Source organism: Passer domesticus, chromosome 7 (assembly GCF_036417665.1).
Source record: "Passer domesticus isolate bPasDom1 chromosome 7, bPasDom1.hap1, whole genome shotgun sequence".
Taxonomy (NCBI): domain Eukaryota; kingdom Metazoa; phylum Chordata; class Aves; order Passeriformes; family Passeridae; genus Passer; species Passer domesticus.
The window spans coordinates 16,449,784-16,472,258 of NC_087480.1; the positions used below are offsets into that span (position 1 = coordinate 16,449,784).

Genomic DNA, 22,475 nt, shown 5'->3' on the forward strand with positions numbered 1-22,475 from the left:
GGAAGAAAGTGAAACTGCATTTCCAGCCAAACGGGGAAGCCAGAACATCCTGTTGGATGCACACAGTCAGCTGGGACTGCAGAGTGTTTGGAGAATTCCCTGTCCTCCCTCCACCTGGCAGAACATGTGGACACAAAAAATATCTAGAGATTATAGAGAAAGACATGTATATAACATATATTGCTAAGTGGGGGGTGTGCAAATGTACACAGACACATAATATACTGCATAATTATATGTATAAATATTTATAGAATATATATTATTATTATAGTCCTATATATATAATGTTTTTATATAATTATATGTATAGATAGCATGTTACAGAGCTATGGACATACATTTACCTTGTAACTTATATTGTCCCCTATTCACAACCCCCCCCCATAACTCTCCTGAACTTATATAATACTCCTTTTATATATATATGTGTGTGTATATACATATATATGTTGTGTGTGTATATATATTGTGTGTATACATAGTGTGCATATATATTATATATCTGTATATACCTATATAGCGTGTGTGTATATGCAGTTTGCATATATATATATATAAAATATTTTTATATACACTCAGGGCTTCTATAACAGTTACACAGTGCGTAGAGTGCTATAATAGCGTGTATAGGTTAACGTCTGGCCCCTTCTATAAATGAAAGGCCGTTTTTACCCGGGAGTGTCGCACCCCGCGCTCAGGTGTCCGTACCTGGCCGTGGTCACACCTGTGTGATGGACACCGAGCGCCCCCTCGCGGCCGCCGCCGGCGCAGAAATCGCTAAAATTGATTTTTGGTAAAATTTTATTTAGGTCACTTCGTATGGAAAAGTTACAAAATGTTGCAATGAAATATTTTACACCCATTTCCACCTGTTTTCATTTTTGAGGTGGCTCGAGCGTGTACATAAATGCAGCCCTTCTCCCCTCTCAAAAAAACAACCCAAGATGTTTTCCCACATGTTGATATTGTTAAAAAAATGAACCATTTTAAGTACCAAAGTTAGAAGCAGGCAGCAGCACAAGCCCCTCTCAGCCTGCCCTTGCCTGGCTTCACCTGGGAAGGCAGAAGCATCTGTAAACCAGCAGAGCCAGCTGAATTCCCAGGCTGGGTAAACCTCATGGGTGAACCAAACAGTTCCCAAAAACAATCACTGCAGAGGTGGAGGCAATCCTGCTGAGCCTCCTGCAGCTCCAGCACTGCCAGTCCCTTGGGGCAGCGCTGGCCAGCAGTGCCTGGCCCCGTGCCACGGGGACAAACTGGGGCAATGTCTGGGGCTGGCACAATGATCAAGGCCTCAGAGTCACCGTGTCTGTCCTCCACCCTGAGCTCCCACTTTGCCAGGCTGTGCATGCCCAGGAACTGCTGGTCACACTCCCTGTGTCCCGCTGATGCTGGGGACAGCCCTGAGGGACAGAGGCTGGGACAGGGTGGTGGTGCTGGGATTGGGGCCAGGGCTGTGGGGCTGCAAGGAAAGAGCCAAGGGACTCCCCTCCAGCTTGGGGCTGAGCTGGCTTTGTGCCCTCGGTGGGCTCAGGAGCTCCCTCAGCCAAATCGTGGGGCAGGGAGGCACAAACCTCTGGTGCCATCTCAGAGTGGAATGTTTTTCAGGCTGAACACTGCTCCTTGGCCAAGCCAAGCCCCAGGAATGGCCCTCATCCCATGGAGAATGAGCCCCAAAGGGAACAGCCCCCATCCCACAGGGAATGGCTCCCATTCCATATGGAACAGACCCTAAACGGGCCCTGATCCCATAGGGAATGGCCCCATTCCACAGGGGAAGGCTCCCATCCCATATGGAACAGCCCCCAAAGGGCCCTGATCCCATAGGGAATGGCCCCATTCCACAGGGAATGGCTCCCATCCCATAGGGGAAGGCTCCCATTCCATAGGGAATGCCCCCATCCCACAGGGAACACTGCAGGAAGCAGCTCCCACAGCCTGGACAGAGTGTGAGGAAAAGCAAAGCAAACAGCTCTCAGTGCAGCACTAGGGCAGCCCCGATCTTTGCAGTTCTGTCCAAGCTCTGGTCTGCGTGAGACAGTTTATGCTTTCCAAGAGAGAAATCTCAGTTTACAAACATTTCCCGAGTAAGCAGCCCTGAAGCCATGAGCTTTCAGAGAATGTCACTTGCCTGTGGGGCCTGTAGTTCACACCTCTGACAAGATGTCTGCTGTGCCAAACGGCCTGAGCCCAAACTGTCTGAAAAGAGCTGGATTTTGGTCCTTGGTTCCCGCGAGCTGATGGCTCTGCAGCATCATTCACAGCCCCACAGACCATCTCTGCCATGTCAGAGAAAGCATTTTCCTACCGCAGCAATGATCTTTTTGGAGCCCTGAGGAGACCTTTTGTGAAAACATTAGCTCTGTCAAGGACCATTTCATAAATTGTAAAAATTGCCCAGTGTGGCTGAAGTGGCTACAAGGCACACAGAAATCCATATTTCCTGGCTGTAAAAAGGAATAATGGTCCTTCAGCTTCACTTTCCCACCCGGAATCTGCAGCTGTGTAAAATCCATTTCTGAGTGTCTGGCACAGAGCCCTGTGCACTGCCAGGGTCAGTGCCCAGCGTGCCCACTCCAGACAGCTGCTGAGGGAACCCTGCCAGGGCTGCAGGGGGAGGGAAGAGCTGGCACCAGACCCCTGCTGGGAGGGAAATGTGAAATAACACCCATCCTCCATGGTACCCAAGTGAAACTCCATCAAACATCAGCCACGACAGCAATAAGTGACTGCAAAATTTTAAGAGTGAGACCTGACAACTGCCAGGGAATAGCACCCTGCTTTTACAACCCCACCCTTCTCATGAGCTCATTTTATCCTTTCGGGCTGGTGCTACATCTACCAAAACAAGAGGGCTGTTATCCCATTTTTAGCATGATGTGGCTTAAACAAAGCAAGGAGGCTCCCATTACTGAATCTGTGCTCTGAGCAAAGCCCCAGCTGAACTGTGAGGTGCCCTTGGACAGAGATACCAAACTGTGAGTGACCAGCTCGAGGCGGAGAACAATCAGAAAGTCAGTCTGAGAGCCTTTGGGTGGACAAAGTTCTTATTTGCTGCAGTGTTCAAACAGGCACTGCAAGATGTGCCCCTCTGTTTTAATGTTGTCCTGGCAAGACTGGTCTTAAGGCCATGTGCTATGACTGAGCTCTATTTTCACCGAGGAACAGAAACACCTAATCTATAGTGAAATTCATCAAGAAATTTATATCCTTCTATGGGAAGGATATGGAAAAACATCCCCATGAAGCCCCCTTGTACTTGCCAGTTCCCAAGCTGCTGGTGGGTGCCCAATGGAGCTGCAGCCATTCCTGCCTGCATCCTCAAATCCCCACGAGCTTCCCTGCCAGCATTCCATTTGGTCCCTCTCCTGTCAGCCTGTTCTTCTAAGTTTTTCTAAGGCTTCTGATATTTATATTCTTGTAACGGAGTTTCTCATGCACTTTTATGTAAATAATTATTGTTTTTACATTCCTCTCTGGAGGAGGAGAAATTTGAGAGAAATTTGGTTTGTCCAGCGTCATTGGAGAAGTGGCACTTTCATCCTCCAATCCACTGTCACTTTTGAAAGTCTATAAATGTTAGAGTCAAGAAATAAACCACCCTTCTTCTTCTTACCTTGCCGTTCCAGTGTCTGTGTGGTTTAATTTCATGTCCTATTGCGACACTCTCCTACTGCATGAGCTGTATCACGAGCATAGCTATGGATAAATATGCATTTCCCCCTTTCCCAACGGAGGGCTTTCCCCCCCCTTTAAAGCGATTATGCTGATGTGCTCCCTGCGCTGCCGAGAGGCGACAGCTCCGTGTGGCTGCGCGGAGCTCAGAGCCCGGCCAGGTCCTCGCTGCACAGCACCGTGACGCTGATGTGACCCGGCACCTCGGCCGCTTCCCCGCCGCCTCTGCCCCGCAGCTGCAACCTCTGCTGCTGGGGGGGCTCACCCGGGGGGGCTGCCAGCACCGCCTGCCCCAGGAACCGGTCACTCAGGAGGTTGCTGTTCCACACCTGCAGAGAGCACACGGAACCCGGCTGGGCAGCACTGCTGTCACAGTCCGCCAGGAAGGGTCACCCCCGATAACCCCTTGGAACATTGCGTATCTCAGTTTAGCTAATTGTCTAGAGAGCGTGAGGGAGAGTCTGGATTTGCATGCTCATTTACACAGACTATGCAAATAAGGAAAGAAATGCAGCTTTTTGCTTTCTAGGTCAGAGCGTGCCTAGGAGAGGAATAAAAATGACCTTTTTTAGCACATCAGCAGTAAAATCTATCTACAATAGCCTGTCTGTGCTGCTCTGCCTGCCTGTGCCCACCTCTGCACCTCCTCAGTGCTACAGTTTTAGAGCCTGGCCCAGAGACTAGGCTGAAGACTAAGTTTTCCTGGACTGCATCATCTCAATGCCAAGCTCTATTTCTCCAGCAAGTGCTGAGGTAAACAGTGAGGTCTAGTTCTCACAGGACTAGAATTCGGGGTAGAAAACTTCCTAATAACAGCCTTAGCTTTGGGGTTGTTTCAAACACTGACTCTGGACAGCACTTGGCTTTTCCTTGTCTCTGTTTCATCAGATACCACAAGGGGCAAAAGGAATTCTGTAAATTCCTTCAAAGACTTGGAAAGAAATATTCCTTGGAATGAAATATGCCTTGTGATCCCCAAGTGCCATCAGCTGGTGTTTGTGGAGCAGAAGCAGCCCTGAGTGGCCAGCTGCCTGCTGAGGTTCTGCATGGCGCAGGATTCCTCCAGACCCAAGCTGCCACCACCTGCAACTGTGGCTGCTTTGACAGTGCCAAGTGCCTCCTGCAAACTGACATCAGGAACCTGAGCTGGTGAGTTTTGTTTCCCAGGGAAAAGGCTGGCATTGGTGTTCAGGGGCAGAGCCCAACATGGGGAGCAGAGGTTCACTCTTCTCTCCTGGGTCACATGAAGGAACAGTTGGCCCAGTGAAGCCCAGGGCTGCTGCTGTGCTGCCCTCCCTGCCCTGAGCAGCTGCCCTGGGGCTGTCTCACCTGGATGGTGACAGGACTGTCGATGTCCTTCCTGTAGAAGATCACCTGGGTGTTGAAGACGGGGCTGGTGGTGTCGTGCTGCACCGCGGAGCGCCGGCTTTGGTTCTCACACTTGATGAGCACGTAGGGATCTGCTCCTGGAACACAGTCAGCAGTACAGCTCTGGGCACACAGAATGGCAGCTGAGAGCTGCCCAGAAACCCAGCAGAGACAATCCCCTCCTGTGCCTGGCAGCACCACAGGACAGGGCACCAGAGCACATCACAGCCACTGCTCCCTGTCCAGGTGAAAACACAGAATCCTGGAATGGTTTGGGTTGGGAGGGACCTTAAAGCCCATCCAGTTCCACCCCCTGCCATGAGCAGGGACACCTTCCACTGTTCCAGGCTGCTCCAAGCCCTGTCCAACCTGACCTTGGACACTTCCAGGGATGCAGGGGCAGCCCCAGCTTCTTGGGCACCCTGTGCCAGGGCCTGCCCACCCTCACAGGGAACAATTTCTACCAAACATCCAATTGAACCCTCATACGTGACCCCCTGCCATTGTTCAACATTCTATAAATGCCTTGAGCATTTTTATTTCTTATTAAAGTTGATATTCTCTTTCCTTTACAATAAGGAGTGAGATCCATTTTGAAAACATCAAACACATTCAAATAGAATGGGCCATTCCATCTTCTAATTAACCTTTAATTAAACAAAGGCAATACCATGTTTTCATTTCAACACAACTCTATCTATTTCTATGTTAATGACAGAATACCTTTTTTCCCCCCACATCTTGCAACTTCTTAGATAAAGATGTTAAATAAACCCAGGGTATGTGTAATAACTCATGAGAGTTTCTACCACACTTCTTTTCACCATCTACTTGAAAATACCATCACAGCCAGAAGGCAGCACAATTCTAGGCAACTTTAGCTTAACAAACCATGCCCAGCTGATTTCCCTCAAACTCATCACTTATTTACCAGACCAGGTACTAACACCTCGCATGAACAAAGCACATAACAGCTGCATCCAAGGCAGACACAGCCACTTCCATGTACAAGGCAGACAGATTTTTCCACATGTTACTCTGTGGTTACACCTGGCCAGAGCTGTTTCCCTGTTTCCCTGACAATCCCCGGTTCCAGGGCAGGTAGCAGGATATTGGCTTTTCTGATGGGCAATTGCCTTCCCTGTCACTGAACTGTGAATTCAGCTCTGGGGCACGGGGTGGCACCAGGCTGTGTCACCAGGGGTGGAAAAGCTGCCCTCTTTGCACAGCAGTTTGGAAAATGGATCTGGATAAAACGGGGTCTTGCCTGTCACCCCAGTGGTGTTCACAGCTTTGTCCGAGGGCAAAGGGCAGAGCAACACCTGATCATTAACAGTAATTAAGAGATAAAGAGCATAAGGAGGGGTGGGGAAAGGGCACAGAGCTAAAGAGGTGACAGGCACATCTGCTGGATGGATGAGGGAGAGTTAATGAGGGAACTGGCTAAGTGAAGGGAAAAGGAAAGAAAATATTTGAAGGAAACTTTCAAATTCTCAGCAAGACCTCTCAGAGGGAGGTAGAAGGAGGACATGTCACCATGATATTTTCTGAAAAATCCCTTTGCCAGGATTTCTTCTCCTGGGAAGTTGAGAAGCCTCAGAGAAAAATGTAAATAATAATTATCTGATTCTCTTCTCCTGTGTTTGCTGCTTTGGAATGTGGCAGGTGCACGTTTCATTGGTTCCATGTGAATTGTTTTTACTTAATGATCAATCAAAGCCAGCTGTGTCAGACTCTGAGAAGTCACAAGTTTTTATTATTCATTCTTTTCTAGCCTTCTGATGTATCCTTTTCTCTATAGTTTAGTATAGTTTTAGTATATTATTTTTAAATATAATATAATAAAATAATAAATCAACATTCTGAAACATGGAGTCAGATTAATCTCTTCCCTCATCCTGGGACCCTCACAACAACAGCAGGGACACAAAATGTTCCTGTAGCCGTGATGATCCAGAATGTTCTGACCCCGTGATGGCAGTGCTGGATGGGTCAGTTGTTTTAGGAAAACTGGCTCCAATTCCACAACAAAAGCAAGCAGTGGGAGAGCAAATGGGGGATCAGATGTTCTCAGCTGTGTATGGCCCAGTTCTGTGCCTGGTTTATTTACAGGACAAAGAAAAAACACCAAGGTCTGCTAGAGTGGAAAAGCAGTGTCCTGGAACTGGCCATGAGCAGGGAATGAAACCAGAGCTGCTGCTCAGGAAACAGCTCTGGCAGTGGAAGGAGGGCTGGGTTCAGCTCTGGGGCACTCAAATGGCTCCAGCTCTGCCCTGAACCCCACAACAGCTCTCTCACCTCAGTCCTGGCCATGCTGCTGCTTTGGGAAGTTGTACAAAAGAATAGTGCAAAGGTAAAAGTTGGAATCTGTAAAAGCCAGAAACACCTGAACAGTACTGGCATTTCTGAGGGTTAAAGAAATCTGTGCTCAGTAGTCTAAGGGTGAATTTTTGGGTTTTTGAGAACTGCACCGAGGATCTAACACCCACACCCTGCAGCACTGCACCGAAGCAAAAGGCTTTCTGGAAAACATTCCTGAGGGAATGCTAGCTGCATTCCCACTCCTCTACTGCTCTTCCCAGAACCTGGAGAGCTCTGACAGCCTCAGCCACTGGAAAAGAGCATGGCACAAACACCAGGTACAGTGCTGGGACACAAGCACTGCACTGGCAACCACAGGTTGCCTCTGGCAGCTGAATTTCTGCTTCTCAGGCTGCTCCCAAGGCACTTCCACTAAAGATTCTCTGCTTCCAGGGCTGTCACACACCATGGATCTCCATACTCAGTTTATATTCTAAGTGATGAAAAACAATTCAATGTGCAAATCCAACATGGAATGTCAGCAGGAACACTTAAAGGTGCAAAAGGTGATTTTTTTCACAAAGAGAAATACAGGGAAAAGGCCTGACAGACAGTAGTGAGAGCCATTTTTAAAACAGGCTTGGGAATGAGTGACAGAAAATCCTCTAGCACAGAGTTCCCTAATCATCCTGCAGACCTGCCACTGTGCTTGGCTCACAGACAGCTGGATCCACTTCAGAACACACTGACTTGGAGAGAGGTGCTTCCACAAGGAGCAGCCAGGACTGAGTCTGGATTCATCCACTATTCCTGACAACAGCAAACCATCCATTATTTTGTCCAGACAGAGCAATGGATCAAAGATAGCACCGAGGAGGAGCTTTCCAATAAACATTTAAAATAAAAATTAAATAATTTTCCTCTGGCCAGGAACAAAGCTCTGATAACAACCAGCATTGAGCTGTGAAAAATGAAGACCATCAGAGAGCAGGAGTAGAAAATGAAAAAGCAAATGACAACTGGGCAAGTTTCCTAATTAACTCAACATCAGGTGCTAAAAAGCCATTTTGGTGTCCTTCAGGACACTTCCTCTGACAGACACACAGTCATGTATAAAGCATTTAACCCCTGTTCTACTTTACCCAGCTGAAAATGATTGATTGAAAACCATGAAGTCCTTCCTGAAGTGCTCTAATGAGGTAAATGTAACACGCTACACAAGTCTGTGCCATTCAGCTGCCCCCTGGATATTTTCCATTTAAAAAATTCACAGCCCTGACAAAAAACCTTACTAATCCCCACAATTAGCTCCTCAGGAGGGTCTGGCTACTCCTGCCCATCCTGGCCAGTTATGGACCTGCCCATAATTTGCTGTTGTGCATCCCCATATTCATCTGATCTCTCCATCTCTCTTTATAGCAAGATGGAAAAACAAATCCCATAAATCCTGTTTGGATGATTTCTGATTGCTTGCATATCAACCCAAATCATCTTCAGAGGACTGAAAAGCCAATTCCACTCCTCCAGACTCCCTTTCCACTTACCTCCTGATCTGTCTTGTTTCTGCAAACCCTCTGCAGAGTGCACTTTGATTTGGGTGACGCTGCGTGGGTAGCCACAAAGGAGACTCCAACACGTCATTTTAGGCCTATCTGCCTTCAGCTCTCTGAAAAATCATGGAAAAGGCAACCTAAGCAAAGAATGCCAAGCAAACAATCAATGGTTGTGGAAATCTGGCATTTTTAGAACATGAGATTTGTAGTTTTTCCTCATCTGCTGTTTTTGAATTCTGTGGTGCAGAAATGACAGTTGTAAGAGATAAAAACAGAACAAAACAAAGTAAAACAAATTTGTGTTATCTTTTGTGTGAAAGCAAAAGTGGTGGAAAAAACCCCAATTTTAAATAGTGGAAAATACTATCAAATCAAGAAATAAATGCAGTGGGCCTGATTCACGAAGCACTGGTTCTCCTCTTGCAGCAGCCACTGCTTTCAGAGGAGATGGCCACAGGAACAACAAATATCAGCTGTGGCCACAAGCACCAGTGCTCCATGTCCTGACCTAGAACTGGGAGCCACTACAAGAACTGCACTAAAAAAGCCAAAAGACTGAAAATGAATCATCCAAGATGTCCCCAAGTAAACATTTCCTGACCGTGCACAAACCTGGATATTCTCAGAGGTGCTCCTGACCAAGACGTCCCCAAGTAAACATTTCCTGACCATGCACAAACCTGGATATTCTCAGAGGTGCTCCTGATGTCTCCAGGGCCCAGTTCTGGAGCCACATGAGCCAGGGAGCTGGAGGACAACCTGGCAAGCCCTTCCACGGAGCTGCAGCCTGTGGGCTAAGGAGGATCCATCTCCTGCAGCTGTGAGTGGCACCCACCTGAGTTTTGAGGGCACATCTGTGTAGAGCCTGAGGATGAATTTTGTGGGGACCCCTGGCATGTAGGTGGTTGGGACCAGGACGTAGCGGCCCTGCTGCAGGGTCCTCCTCAGGAACACGCTGCGGGTGTTGGAGTAGGGAGACGTGGCCACTCTCTCCTGCACCGTGAGCTTGTGCAGCCTGTACCTCCTGTTGTCCTCCACCTGCAGCACGAGAGGGGTCAGGGACAGCAGGGCTAAGGGCAGGGCTGTCCCTGAGCACCACGCAGCTTCTCACCCAACAAGGCAAATAGTTTGGCAGTTCAGTCCAGTTCAGCTGTGGCAGGTGAAAGTTTGGGGCTGGCAAAGACAGGAGCCCACCGACAGAGATGATGTGATGCCACTGCAGAGCTTGGAATGCTTCCAGAGATGGACACACAGCCCAAGGACTGCACCTGCTCAGACAAGGCTGAGATCCCGTGGAAGAGGTTTAACAGTGAGTTCAGTGAGCCAGAGGGAAGTTTGAGAAGAGGATCCATGTTCACTCCTGAAAGAATTTTCTACCAAGGTCATTGACATAGAAACCAAGAAAGAAAGAAGGATGAATAAGAGAAACCTGCAACTGCCTGTTCCAATGAGCACTTTGTTTGTCTTTCCTGACCAATGAGTAAAGTGTAAACTGATGAGTTTTGTAAGAATGTACAAAAAGCATGCAGGCTATAAAAAAAAACCAGTTTGAAGCCTTCTGAAAATGGAGTGTTGCTTTGTATTGTGACCATCTCAACTAGAACAAGATCCCTCTGCCTCCCTTCTGTAGCCTTTCACAGCAGGCTCCCAATCCAGATGCACACAGCTGGATTTTCCTTGCCCTTTCCTGAATACAAAAGCCACAGAATAACCAAGCATGTTTTGTTCTAAGCCTTGAAGTCGTGCTTAACTCTTAACATCCCCTCCAGGGCTCTGGTATTGCCAGAGCACAGTTTAAATCTAAACCTCTCTCTCAAGCAGTTCTTGAGGCAAAGCAGCCCTTCATTCTTTTCTGGCAGCTCTCTTCCCAAGGCCTTTAGTCATGCTAATGAGCCTGGTGTGTTAGAATATATCTAAAATAGAAAAATTATTGATCAGAAATAAAAATAGAGCACTGAAGCTCTTAGGAAGGTGTGGTGTTCTTTTTCAAGCCTTTCCAAATTACAGGCATGAACAAGGGAAATTATTCTGCTTTCTGCAACACTTTTCAATATATGTGGTTAACAGGTGATTGGCAAATGAGTAGGTGTGGTGCAGATGTCAGCAGATCTAACCAACTGTTAAAAATTGACTTTTTTTTTTAGGGTAGGGCCATAGATTTAATGCAGTCCCAGGAGCTGTAGCAACAGATGACAGGATTATCCCAATCCTCAGTGAAAGAGCAGAAAAAATGCTGTTTCTTTGCTTCCCTCCTCTGAGTTTGAGTGTTTTCATTTTACTCAATTTGCCTTGAGAGTGCAATTAAATTACCTTTTGGGATCCCTGTGGTTCCTTTTCCCATATATTCATTTCCTGCTCACCACTCCAGCTTTAGAAAAGACTTTTTTCCTAAGTGGCAACAGAAAAACTGCAGACTTCTCAACCTCATTCTTCTAGCTGTATTTTCTGGTGAAATGGAGGCAGAAGAAGGAGACAAAAACCCCATGTTTTAAGTATTAATATAATTTTGCCTTTCTCTAGAAAGTTTTGGGGTAGGAAAAACACTCAAAATTCTTTTGCAAGGAGTGAAAATTATTTATCTCAAATAAATGAAATTTATTCGAATAGAGTTTGAGCTGAGCTAAAATCAGTTGCGTTCCTGTGGCCTGAGTGCAGTGCACACACAAAGTCTGAGCACAGAGCCAGACCCCAGAACAATCCTGGTATATTATCTGAAAGATGAATTTTCAAAGTAGTACCTAAAAGAGTAAGTCCCCAGACAGTAAGAGAAGTCTATACCTGAATTTGCACATGCTGGGAGAGAGAAGGGCAGGAAGGTGGGAAAGGGAGTAGGAATAGATGAACAGATAAACTGATTTTTATCTAGATTTATCTATCTAGAGATAGATCTCTATCTGCCAAAGATCTCACTGTCAGGGAGAAGCAGGACTGAGCAAACTGAACAAGCTCTGCACCAGGAGCACAGCTGGCTGCCTACCTTGAGGATTTCAAAGCCAATTGTGATGTTGTCTCCTTTCCCTTCTTTCTTGTACTTGCGGCGATCCTCCTGCTGTAAGGACACCAGCACTTTGTCCTGGGCCTTCTTTACATCAAAGAGGTACTGGGAGGAGAGAGGAGAGGGAAGAGCTGTTGGAATTCTACCCTTGGGAGGCTGAGAGTAAAGCCATCACCAAGGAAATGTTGTCTTAGGTTGGAAATGGGGGTGTGTGTTCTATTTCACATCTGTCAGAGCTGGGCAGTTCTCTGCTGTCCATGGGGCAGATTTTTCTTTATCTCTCCCACAGCCAATCCTCCCTCCAGGAGATCTCTGCTGTCCATGGCCAGGGAGTGTCCCTGCAGGGCTGATCAAATTCCAGCATCCCATGGGGAGATGCTCCGCCCAGGGCAGGAGCCAAGCATTCCTACCTGGATACAATCTGAGCCCGGAACAGCACAGCAGCCTCTGCCCCCTGCATTCCCAGGGGAGCAGCTTTCTCCTGCCCTGCATTCCCAGGGGAGCAGCTTTCTCCTGCCCTGCATTCCCAGAGGAACACCAGGCCCATCTCCAGCAGCCCTGGAGCTGCAGAGGAAAACTCCCCCCTTGTGCAGGATCCCTGCTCCAGCAGAAGCACAGCTGGCACTGCAGGAGGGCTGAGCCCCCATGGGATGGGACTGTGCCACCACCCTGACACACAGGGCTCAGCTCCTGTTCTGACTCTGTCAGATTTGTTTTGTTTCTTTGTACTATTGCATTTGTATTTTTAATTTTCCTAGTAAAGAACTGTTATTCATATTCCCATATCTTTGCCTGAGAGCACCTTAATTTCAAAATCATAATAATTCAGAGGGAGGAGGTTTACATTTTCCATTTCAGGGGAGGCTCCTGCCTTCCTTACCAGACACCTGGCTTTTCAAACCAAGACATGTGCATACAAAGGAGACAAATGGAAAATACCTTTGAGGGAGGAAGGAGAGCTCTCCATGGAGCAGACATTCCCAGCAATTCACAGATGGAAAATGAATGCTAGTAATAATGATCTTAAAATCAAAAGTATCAGGTAAATAAAAGGTATTGATGAAAATGGTTATCTTACTGGTAGGACATGGGGAATGACCTTAAGGTGAAGCAAGACAGGTTTAGACTGGATGTCAGGAAAATTTTTTTTCCTAAAGGAGGGTGGGCAGGCCCTGGCACAGGGTGCCCAGAGCAGCTGTGGCTGCCCCTGGATCCTGGCAGTGCCCAAGAGCAGGCTGGACAGGGCTTGGAGCAGCGTGGGATGGTGGAAGGTGTCCCTGTGGCAGGGGATGGATTGAGGATTGAGATGAGCTTTAAGGTCCCTGCCAACCCAAACCATTTCACGACTCTGATTCTGTGAACTCACATAAAAGACAGCCTGGGACAAAGCTACAAAATAACTGGAGTCAGCAGGAGGATGCCTCACTTGAAAGCAAAAGACAAAAGATGAAGTTTTATTTAGCTATATATCAGGAATGAGATTAAAAAAATAAACCAACAGACTCCACAGGGGGTCTTAGATAATTTTTGATTCTCCTTTTAACTAGACAGTGCCTATAAATTTCAAAAATATTTATATAGGAGCTGCAAATGAAGGAATCTTTCAAATCTTTTTTAAAAGGCACTTTGTTCTGCATCTACCATTCCTATTTAATGTGAGAATGACAGTAATGCTAATTTTGGACTTCTCAGTTTTCCTGAATACCCAGTTAAAAACAGCTAAGAAAGACTCCTGCACCTCTACCACACAAATATTTTATCCAAACTATTTACAGTAAACTTCAGTCAACTTGGGTTTAAGACAAATCAAAGGAATTTATCTCAAGTTTAAGCAGCAGTTCTCATCTTACTAAATCTGACTTGAACAGTTACATTAATAAAAATCACTACCCGACCAGTTCATAAGTATGAACAAAAGAAGGTCAGACAGGTGTTTCTTTATATGACAAGGAATTTAATTAATTTGTTCATTATTAGAGACTCCTTTAAATTTTGCTTTGTGCATGCAAAGGGCAAATCTGAATTGTCAGGACCAGAGAAGAGAAGAGGACATTATTTACCCCAAGTTTGGATAGATACTGCACTCTCCCATCCTCAAAGACATTTAAATGTAAAGAAAATAAATAGAAACATAAACCTGCAGCAGTGCACAGCTGGGTACCATGTGCACCACATGTTCTGATTTAAACAGAAATTCCCTGGCAGTGTGGAGAGGAACATCATCATTGGTTCAACTCTATCCTCCCTTTTCCTTTGGCTGCTGCTGCAAAACAAATTACTGAGCTTTGCTCTGAGGTAGATTTTGAGATTGCCTTGGCTGCAGAACCATCCACATCCCTCTGCCTTGCAGCTCTGCTGAACAAGGCCCCATCCCAAGCTCTGATTTGTGTTTTTATCACTTACTGCAGCAGAGAAAGCACAGGGCCCTGGGAGAGTCCCAGGGGTTGTAAGAGAACATAAAAAGTGAGATATAAAGATGGAGCAACACCCAGTAAGGCACATTTTAATTCTTGTCCTGTTGAGCCATACACAGGTTACCCCCTCAGGGTGCTCCAAGGCCAAGGAGGGGTGGAAGGGCAACAAGTGGAACCAGGAAAGTTCTCCTGGTCTGGTGACAGCTCTGCAGCTGTGACCTTCTCCTGATGGCACCTCAGCTGCCCAGTGGGTAATGATCTAGAAGTCAGCAGGTGACTGTGGAATACACAAATACTTGGCTGAAATCGCCTTATCAAAGGAACTGGAAGTGTGACAATGCCTCTCTGCACAGATAAACCTCACAGGAAGCCTCAGTGCCAGGAGAACAGAATGATTATCTCTAGATTACGGTGGGGTGTACCACAGTAACCTGTAATGGCCCTAAAATAACAGAAATGTGTTCCAGCACTGCTACTAAGAGCCTTTTAATCAGCTGGCCCAGAGATAACACTGGAATACCACATCAGCATTGCACCCAGCTGGAACTGTGCATTTTGTTCTCTGTGACATCTAAACACTTACAAATGAGACCAGACAAGGCTTGGAACACATCCAGAATCCCACAGGGCAATACCTGAATTACATCACCCGCTGGAAGTGAGGCACTGACAGAAGGCAGAGCAGTGAAGAACTGCAGGATGAGCCGGGAACCTGAGATCTGATGTGAACAGCAGGGCTGCACTGCTGCAGCATCCTGCTCTGAAAACACAGCCTGCAGGCAGAAACCTCCCTTGCAAGTGCAGAGAAGCAGATGCAAAAATATCTTTAATTAATCTGGACAGAAAGATCAATTATCAAAGTAGTAACTACCAGAGTAAGTGCCCAGACCCCACAGACAATAACAGAAATTGTATGTCTGAATTTGCATGTGCTGGGAGAGAGAAGGGCAGGAAGGTGAGAATGGGAGTAGGAATGGATGAACAGATAAACTGAATAGCTTGAAATGACCAGGTAGGATGAGAAAATGAAAATTCTGTAATGCTGATGAGAGGGTGAGCTTGGGGAAGAGATCAGGTACTTCCAGAATCTCACAGTAATGCCAAGGGATACTAACTGAATACAGTGGATCAAATCCCCAAGCTGTTTAAGGGGGTTAAGTGAGTTCTGTCATTAGAAAATCAGAAAATTGCTGCCTTTGTATGACTGGGAAAATGGAAGAAGTCCAGGCAGGACACTAATAATTCTGTTGTGTGTGTGACTCACCAGCCCCAAGCATGATCAGTCCTAAATAAATATACAAACCATTCTGAGGAATTGCACCGAAATCATCAAACATGCAGTACACAGCACACTCCCAGGGCAATGAGATTCTTGTCTAGTAGTCACCACCAACTCCTAAACAGGGGGGATACTTCAGGAGCCTCAGCTAAAGTGGGTACACTTCAATACCTCACAGAACTTCCCACCTGGGGGTTCTGCAGGAAGGTCTCTCTGTTATCAAACACCTCACAAACACACAGGGGTTCCTACCTGGGGGTTCTGCAGGAAGGTCTCTCTGTTATCAAAGCAGCCCCCAGCTCGGTTCAGCAGGGGCTCTGGATGCTTTGCCCAAGCCCCATACATCATTTCCTTCTCCCAGGTCTTGTGGAGGCTGAAGCAGGAGGTGTTCACAGTCCTGCAGATGTCCACATCTGTGAAATTCTTACACCAGTCCTCAAACGTCATCCTGTTCCAGGGAACATCAGGAGAATAATGGTTTGTTTAAAAATAAACAGTGATATTCACATAAAGAATCAAAACAAAACACAAAATCTTCCAGTAATTTGAAGAGGAGACATTGCTCAGCTGTCCAGGGGACAAAGTGATTCACTGGAAAGCTTTCCTTGTAGAAATACTCGTGAAACCACAGAGTTTTAATTCAGAGCAGCATCACTCAGTGTGCTTGGTCAGACCAGGATCTGGCCTGTTGCATCTCCTAAGCCTAAAGGACTGCTTGAACTTCCCAGGCTGGATTTGATAACACATTTTACAAAGGCCAAAGAGATCACCTGCAATTAAAGCAGGATCCACTCATTATTACAGTCCTTATTGTCACATCTGTCCCTGAGCAGGACTCCAACCTCTGCACTCTGGACAGAGCTTTTTTTTGACCTCATCTCACCTGTGCCTGCTAAAGGAAGGGGCTGGACTGCAGAGCCACTGAAAACCAGCTTGGCTCTCTGAATTACCACCATGGCCTGGCTTATTCATGGCCCAGAGCCAAACCCTGCAGCTGCCAGTCCTGACAAAGCCAACAGAATTATTTCCACTCTGAGCCCTGCCAGCTCACTTGATGCAATATTGATCATCTCCTGAAGGACCTGCTGGGCTAAGGATCCAAGCTTTAAGCAAGGTCAAAATTAATAGAGCTCTAGACATTGTATAGAGAATGAACACTTGGAAAGCGCCAACAAATACTGGATGCAACTCTATTTTTAGATGCCTCAGCCAGGGCTGAGCTACAGACAGGCACAGTACTCAGTAAACAGGGTGTGAAATGCACATGGTACTTCCTCAGATATTTTTGCCCATTTCAAAATTTAACTGGTCTAAACAGTGTTCAATATTGGGCATTGTGTCATGTAAATCAGCACATTTTCTCCTGGTTTTTGAAAGATTATCCTAAATATAGACAATAGATTCTGAGAGCTACTGATTTTGTTCTACTAGCTTGAAATCCATTTTTATTATTCTTCCCTGTCATCCCTTGGGAGCTTGAAAGAAACAGACCTTGGGATAACTTTATCCATCTGTTTTTGAAGCTGTTAATTGGCAGATTAATGACAGTTACTCAGTGTAGCCAGTGTCTCCAAACCCTTCTCATCACTCCCACTCACCAGAACTCTCCATCGTTCTCAACAGTGAGCCCCAAATTCTTGCGCTCAGAATCGCTGACTTTCTTCCACTCTTCAGAACTAAAAGGAAATTATTTTAAAAAAAGAGAAAAAAAAATCAAAACAATAAAGATGATTAATAACTTAAAATAAAAACTCTCACCTGGAAAAAAAATTGAAGTAAAAGTCTCTCCTGGTCCATGGTTTTAAAAAGAATATCAGAGTACTAAAAGGGCAAATGATATTGATGAAAGTGTGAGGCTTTCAGGAGGAATTTTAAAACATGAATTGATTTGAAAGCTACTGAAAAAGAAAGAGATTAATAGGAAATAGGCTCAACTAGAGCAGAACTTTATTGATTTCCTTTGTCACACCCTCCATTAGGACTCTTAAACACTTAAACAGCTGGTTTCCAAGGTCACAGGAGATTGACTTCACTCCCTGAAGGCCCCTCAAATGAAACCTGGTTTTCCTCCTCGGGAGATTATTGAATGCTTCCCTTAGACCAGAGTATTCTCTTTGTCTTTTAATCACCTTAATAAAACAGGCCTGAGGTCTGAGATTTCCCCGGGGGCCTTTGAGAAGAAACTGCTGGAGCCTGAGCAGAGTGTCCACTCTGCAGAGGGATATTCCAGTGCACAGACCCTCCAGGCACACAGAGCCTGAATTCAGCCTCCTGCTGAAACCCAAACCAGACCCTGTTCCTGCTGGGGTACACCAGACAAACAGAGCCACAACTCCCCCCTGCCCCTCCAAAAGCACCGGAGGCTAAAGCTGAAGGAGGCTGGAAGGAGGGAAGAGAGGCTGCTCACCCCAACAGCCATTTTCTTAACCTGTTTAGAAATTGTCAATTTAATTCTGTTAGACCAAAAACCACGGGTCACCATCAGAGTTCTCAGTGCTGGCATGAGTGGCAGCTGTGCCAGGCTACTGGAGAACCCTAAGGGCTTCAGTTAAACAAGACACAGCAGCTCTTTTGTGCATTCTCTGCATTTCACCCAAACCAATCTCCCTGAAAGGAGTAGATTTTTGCTAGCTAAAGCATGGATTATAAGAAATTAATATGCTGCTGCTAAGAACAGTGCAATGTTAAATACCAAATGCTAGCTGGTGAGCCCAGTGCTGAATTGTCACATATTTTTCATGTATAAATCACCCCTGATGGGAGACTTCCCCTCCAGCAACCATGTCTCTTGCTGTGGAGGTACCTGCTAAATCCATGGCCCATGAGACAATTAATTAGAAAGTTAATTAGAAAGAAATCACAAATATGGCACTTTCACAGCATTTTTCACCAGTCACTTAAATTATCTACAAGACTTTTGCCATCCCCAGCAGCTGGAAATGACAGGTGAGAAACTGAGTCACAGACACACTCAGTGGTTCTTGACTCCTGAGCTATTTTTCTTCCCATGTTCCAGTGGGCCAGAAGAATGATGTAAACAGTAAATAAGGTCCAGGGAGCCATAGACTCCTCCAGGACATGCTCATTTTCTCAGAGGAAAATGGACAGAGATGCACAGAGCTCCAGCCATCTCTGAGCATGGGTGTGTGCCACCAGTGTTTACCCACAAATTGCAGTGCCCCAGCACAGCTTCACCCTTGGACACGGGGTTTACAGCCCTTACCTGTCACTCCAGGCACCATGCCATTCTTTTTTGCCCCAGGGATTCCTCAGCCTGACCATGAAGAGCTTTTCTGCCTTGAAGGAGAACACCAGGCTCTCCCCGAGGCGCAGCTTCCTGATAGCAGTCACAGAGTAGGCATGGCCCACGATCAGCCCCATCTCTGTCTCTGCCTCACTGGGCCGGCCAGGGGACTCCTGGGGCATGAAAAACAACAATTAAACAGAAAGAACCCACATATGTGAGGAACCTGATGTGGCAGCAGCTCTCTAGGCACAGAGAGAAACAGACAACCTTTCAAGGCATCGTTCTGGGAAAGGCTGTGAGAAAATCTGAGAAAAGAATGAGAAACAATTCTTATCTTGACTTGCTGCACCTGGTGTTGTGAACATGTGGAATGTGTTATGGAGAAAGGGTGGTTTCTTAATTAGCCAGTGGTGATGGTGTTTTAACTAAAGCACCAATTAGGTCCACCTGTAGCAAACTAGGGTATAAAAGTATGGGTTTCTTAATAAAGAAATTATCAGCCTTCTGAAATACACCGAGTCTCTATCAATTATTACCCAGCCAGGGACCTGCTGTGCTGACAACCTGACAGCTCCACATTCAAGGGGAAGGACAAGAAAAAATTGTTTTTCATTCTCTTCCTGAGTGATTTTACTGTGCATAATAATAACAGCACTGGGAATCAGAACTAGGGGCTCACTAGTGTGGTGGTGTTAGTGCCAGATAATTCCAGTGCCAGACAGTCCCAGGGCACAGGGGAATCCTGCCTACTGCAGCCAGTCTCTCTCCTCCTGGCCTCAGAGTTAGAGACAGGGCTGATGGAAAATCAGCCCTCCCAAAATCTTGCCATCTCTACCAAGTGGCTCTTCTGGACACTGATGGCTGTGCCCAGACTGGTGGCCTCACCTGGGCACTCATGAATTTACCTGGTGATCCAATGGTTGTTCTTGTGTTGGAATAAATTAATAGGAAGAACTACTGGCAGTGAGTGAAAATGGGAGAGCACAAGTAAAAAAGCTTCCAAGCCATTTGTGTCCTCTACCTCACTCACTCCTGGCAGGGCTCTCTTACGTGGCAGAGGGAAGATCTGTAGGGTGCTTTAGGAACTGGGTTTGCTCATCATAAACTCCACTAAGAATCCCAGTTTCCAGCAGTGATCAGGCTGTCCCTAAACTGTCCTACTTGATGACCTGGGCCTGATCAGATGCTGATCTAAGAATACATAAAAGTAGTCAAGCTCTGAAAAAGAGTGCAATTTCATTTAAGGCATCCAAATCTCCTGATCTAAACCCAGAAAAGCAGCACCATACAAAGATGTTGGAGTTGTTTTGAAGGTTCTGGACCCAGATTCTCCTCACCTTCACTGAATCCAGCCAACCATCCTTGAGTCTCTCTCATCTATCACCCAGAGGGTCTGGAAACACATTCCCTTGGTCATCAAGGAAGGAAGATTTGACTCAGTGCAGATCATTGTGTGTCACCTTGTAATTACCTAATAAATGCTCAATTAAGCTTTGGCTGGGTGGAGAGAGCAAGAGGTATGGCCTCTTGGTGTTACTAATGCAAATATTTAAATATAAATATATTTTAATAATTGCACATTAACATATTAGTATAAATATACGAATATTTAAATATAAATAAGGACTCACCACAGGTATGAAATGCACATATTTCCTCAGATATTTTTACCCATTTCAAAATTTAACTGGTCTAAACAGACAAGGTCCTTGTCCTAAGGCAAATGTTGCACTGATACAACAGTGCTCAGTCCCCAAAGGTAAGAAATCACATTTAAAAAAAAAGGTGGGGGGAGGAGAAATTCCTATCAAATTGGAACTGACAGATGGGCTGGCAACTGTGAGAGTGTCACCAAGGCCTCTGTGCCTCTCGCTGACAGCAGCTCCCATGGAATCAGCTCAAGTGTTCCCCAGCCTGGCTGACATCCCCCTGGCTCTGGGCTCCCCCAGTGTAACACTTTCACTGGCATTTTTCACAACTAACAGCAAACAAAGAGTCCTTGACAGCACAGGAGTCTGTAACTTCTCCTGCTGCCTTTATCACCCCCCAGGCTTTCCTCACTGCTGGCCTTTCCCACCTCATTCTGAAGATACTTATTTATTTCTTTATTCAAATGAGATATTGGAGCATCTCCTGTCTGTTCAGATTTCCAAATGGTGATGCTCAGGGCTATTCTGTAATCCAAGGCAAACGATGGCATGTTTGTAAGGCAGCAAAGAAGCCACTTGAGTATTAAATATTCTACACCTAGCAAGCTCCACTGGGTGTAAATTACATCAAGACATGACAAATGCAGGCAAACTTAGAAATGGCCTCTCTGTTATCAATGTTTAGAAGCATTTGTGTTCAATTTGGAAGGCAGAAACATAATGCCAGGAATCAGTGAAAGCATTACAACTGCCTAATTAATTGCTTTTTGAAATACAGCTCACTGTACTGAGGCAATCAGCTCAGCAAATTCTTGCTAAGAAACAGAAGTGCTCTAGCATTTGGGAGCAGCCCATCATTCTGGAAACAGTGTCTGCAGTAACAATTCACACCAGGCACTCTGCCCTGTCAGCCTGAGAAAATCAGATGGAATTCTTGCAAATAAAAATTCAGGCCTTATGAAAAAAAGGTAAAACAGAACCCAAAGACCTTGAAGCTTTTGTTTCTGAGCTGTTTCCTGATGTTGCTGGGAGGGACAGTCCCTGTTCTACCTCAGGGTGGAGTTTGTGTCCCTGAAGGTACCAGGTGCATCAAATTCAGGGTGCCCCCAACGTGAGGAATCATTGGCATCTGACTCCATGATTCAGAAGGCTGAACAATTGCTTTATTAAAACTATATATATCACATTAATACTATATTATAACTGCACTAAAGAGACACTAAAGAAAAAAACCACGACTGTCTGAGACAGCCAGGACACAGCTTTGAGCCAATTGGCCAAGGAATGAAAACAATCTCAGCAGAATCCAACTGACAAATCACTTCAGGTAAACAATCTTCCTAACACATTCCACATGTGCCAAACAACAGAAGCAGAGAGTAGAGATAAGGATTGTCTTATCTTCTCCTCTCTGTGCTTCTCACTGCCTTCCCAGGAAAAATCCTGTGTGGATTTGTGAATGTGGAAAAATCCTGTGTGGATCTGGGAAAGCTTGTGCCTGCTGCTTTCTGTGAAGAGAGCTAAGGCCATATCAGGTGTTCCTCCTTGGTGCCTGATGCAGAACCATGCATGGCCAGGGCCAGATCAGCAGGTAACATTCTGAGGAACCCCAAAACCAGCTGATTTTCTGCTGTTCTTGACAATCCCACAACTCTCTTCATACTCAGAGGAATTTCTGAATGAATCATCCTCATTCACAGACAGGGAAATTAAAGCAAAATATTTAGGTGATTTAACTAAGATCAGCCTTAGCTAAGGCCTTAAACTGAAGCAGGGGCCATGGGAGGAAGGTGCTGAAGTGCACTTGGATGCCAACCCTGCAGCTCCTAGAAAATTATCCTTTTTCTGTGGGCTGCTGGGTTAATGATTCACAATAAGTAACTTAAAAAAAAACATTTAAAAGCAACTTTTAAGGAAATATTCAGGTGCATTCATACTGCAGTTTGTTAGCCCTTCACGTGATAACAGCTGTGAGCAAGGTGAGGATTTTA

At 45.9% G+C, this 22,475-nt stretch overlaps 1 protein-coding gene across 4 annotated transcripts in view; it reads right to left on the minus strand.

Annotated features, from left to right (window-relative positions):
* Positions 1–786: 786 nt before the first annotated feature.
* Positions 787–22,475, minus strand: part of LOC135304584 (calpain-5-like) — a 52,398-nt gene continuing 30,709 nt past the window's right edge. For all 4 annotated transcript variants that reach the window (XM_064427149.1, XM_064427151.1, XM_064427152.1 and 1 more), the window contains 8 exons: positions 18,812–19,005; positions 17,187–17,264; positions 15,841–16,036; positions 11,878–12,000; positions 9,736–9,938; positions 8,892–9,013; positions 5,008–5,144; positions 787–4,007 (listed from right to left, as the gene is read on the minus strand). In XM_064427149.1, coding sequence (XP_064283219.1) covers positions 3,825–4,007; positions 5,008–5,144; positions 8,892–9,013; positions 9,736–9,938; positions 11,878–12,000; positions 15,841–16,036; positions 17,187–17,264; positions 18,812–19,005 — 1,236 coding nt within the window. In that variant the 3' untranslated portion in view covers positions 787–3,824. The remainder of the gene's footprint in view (positions 4,008–5,007; positions 5,145–8,891; positions 9,014–9,735; positions 9,939–11,877; positions 12,001–15,840; positions 16,037–17,186; positions 17,265–18,811; positions 19,006–22,475) is intronic.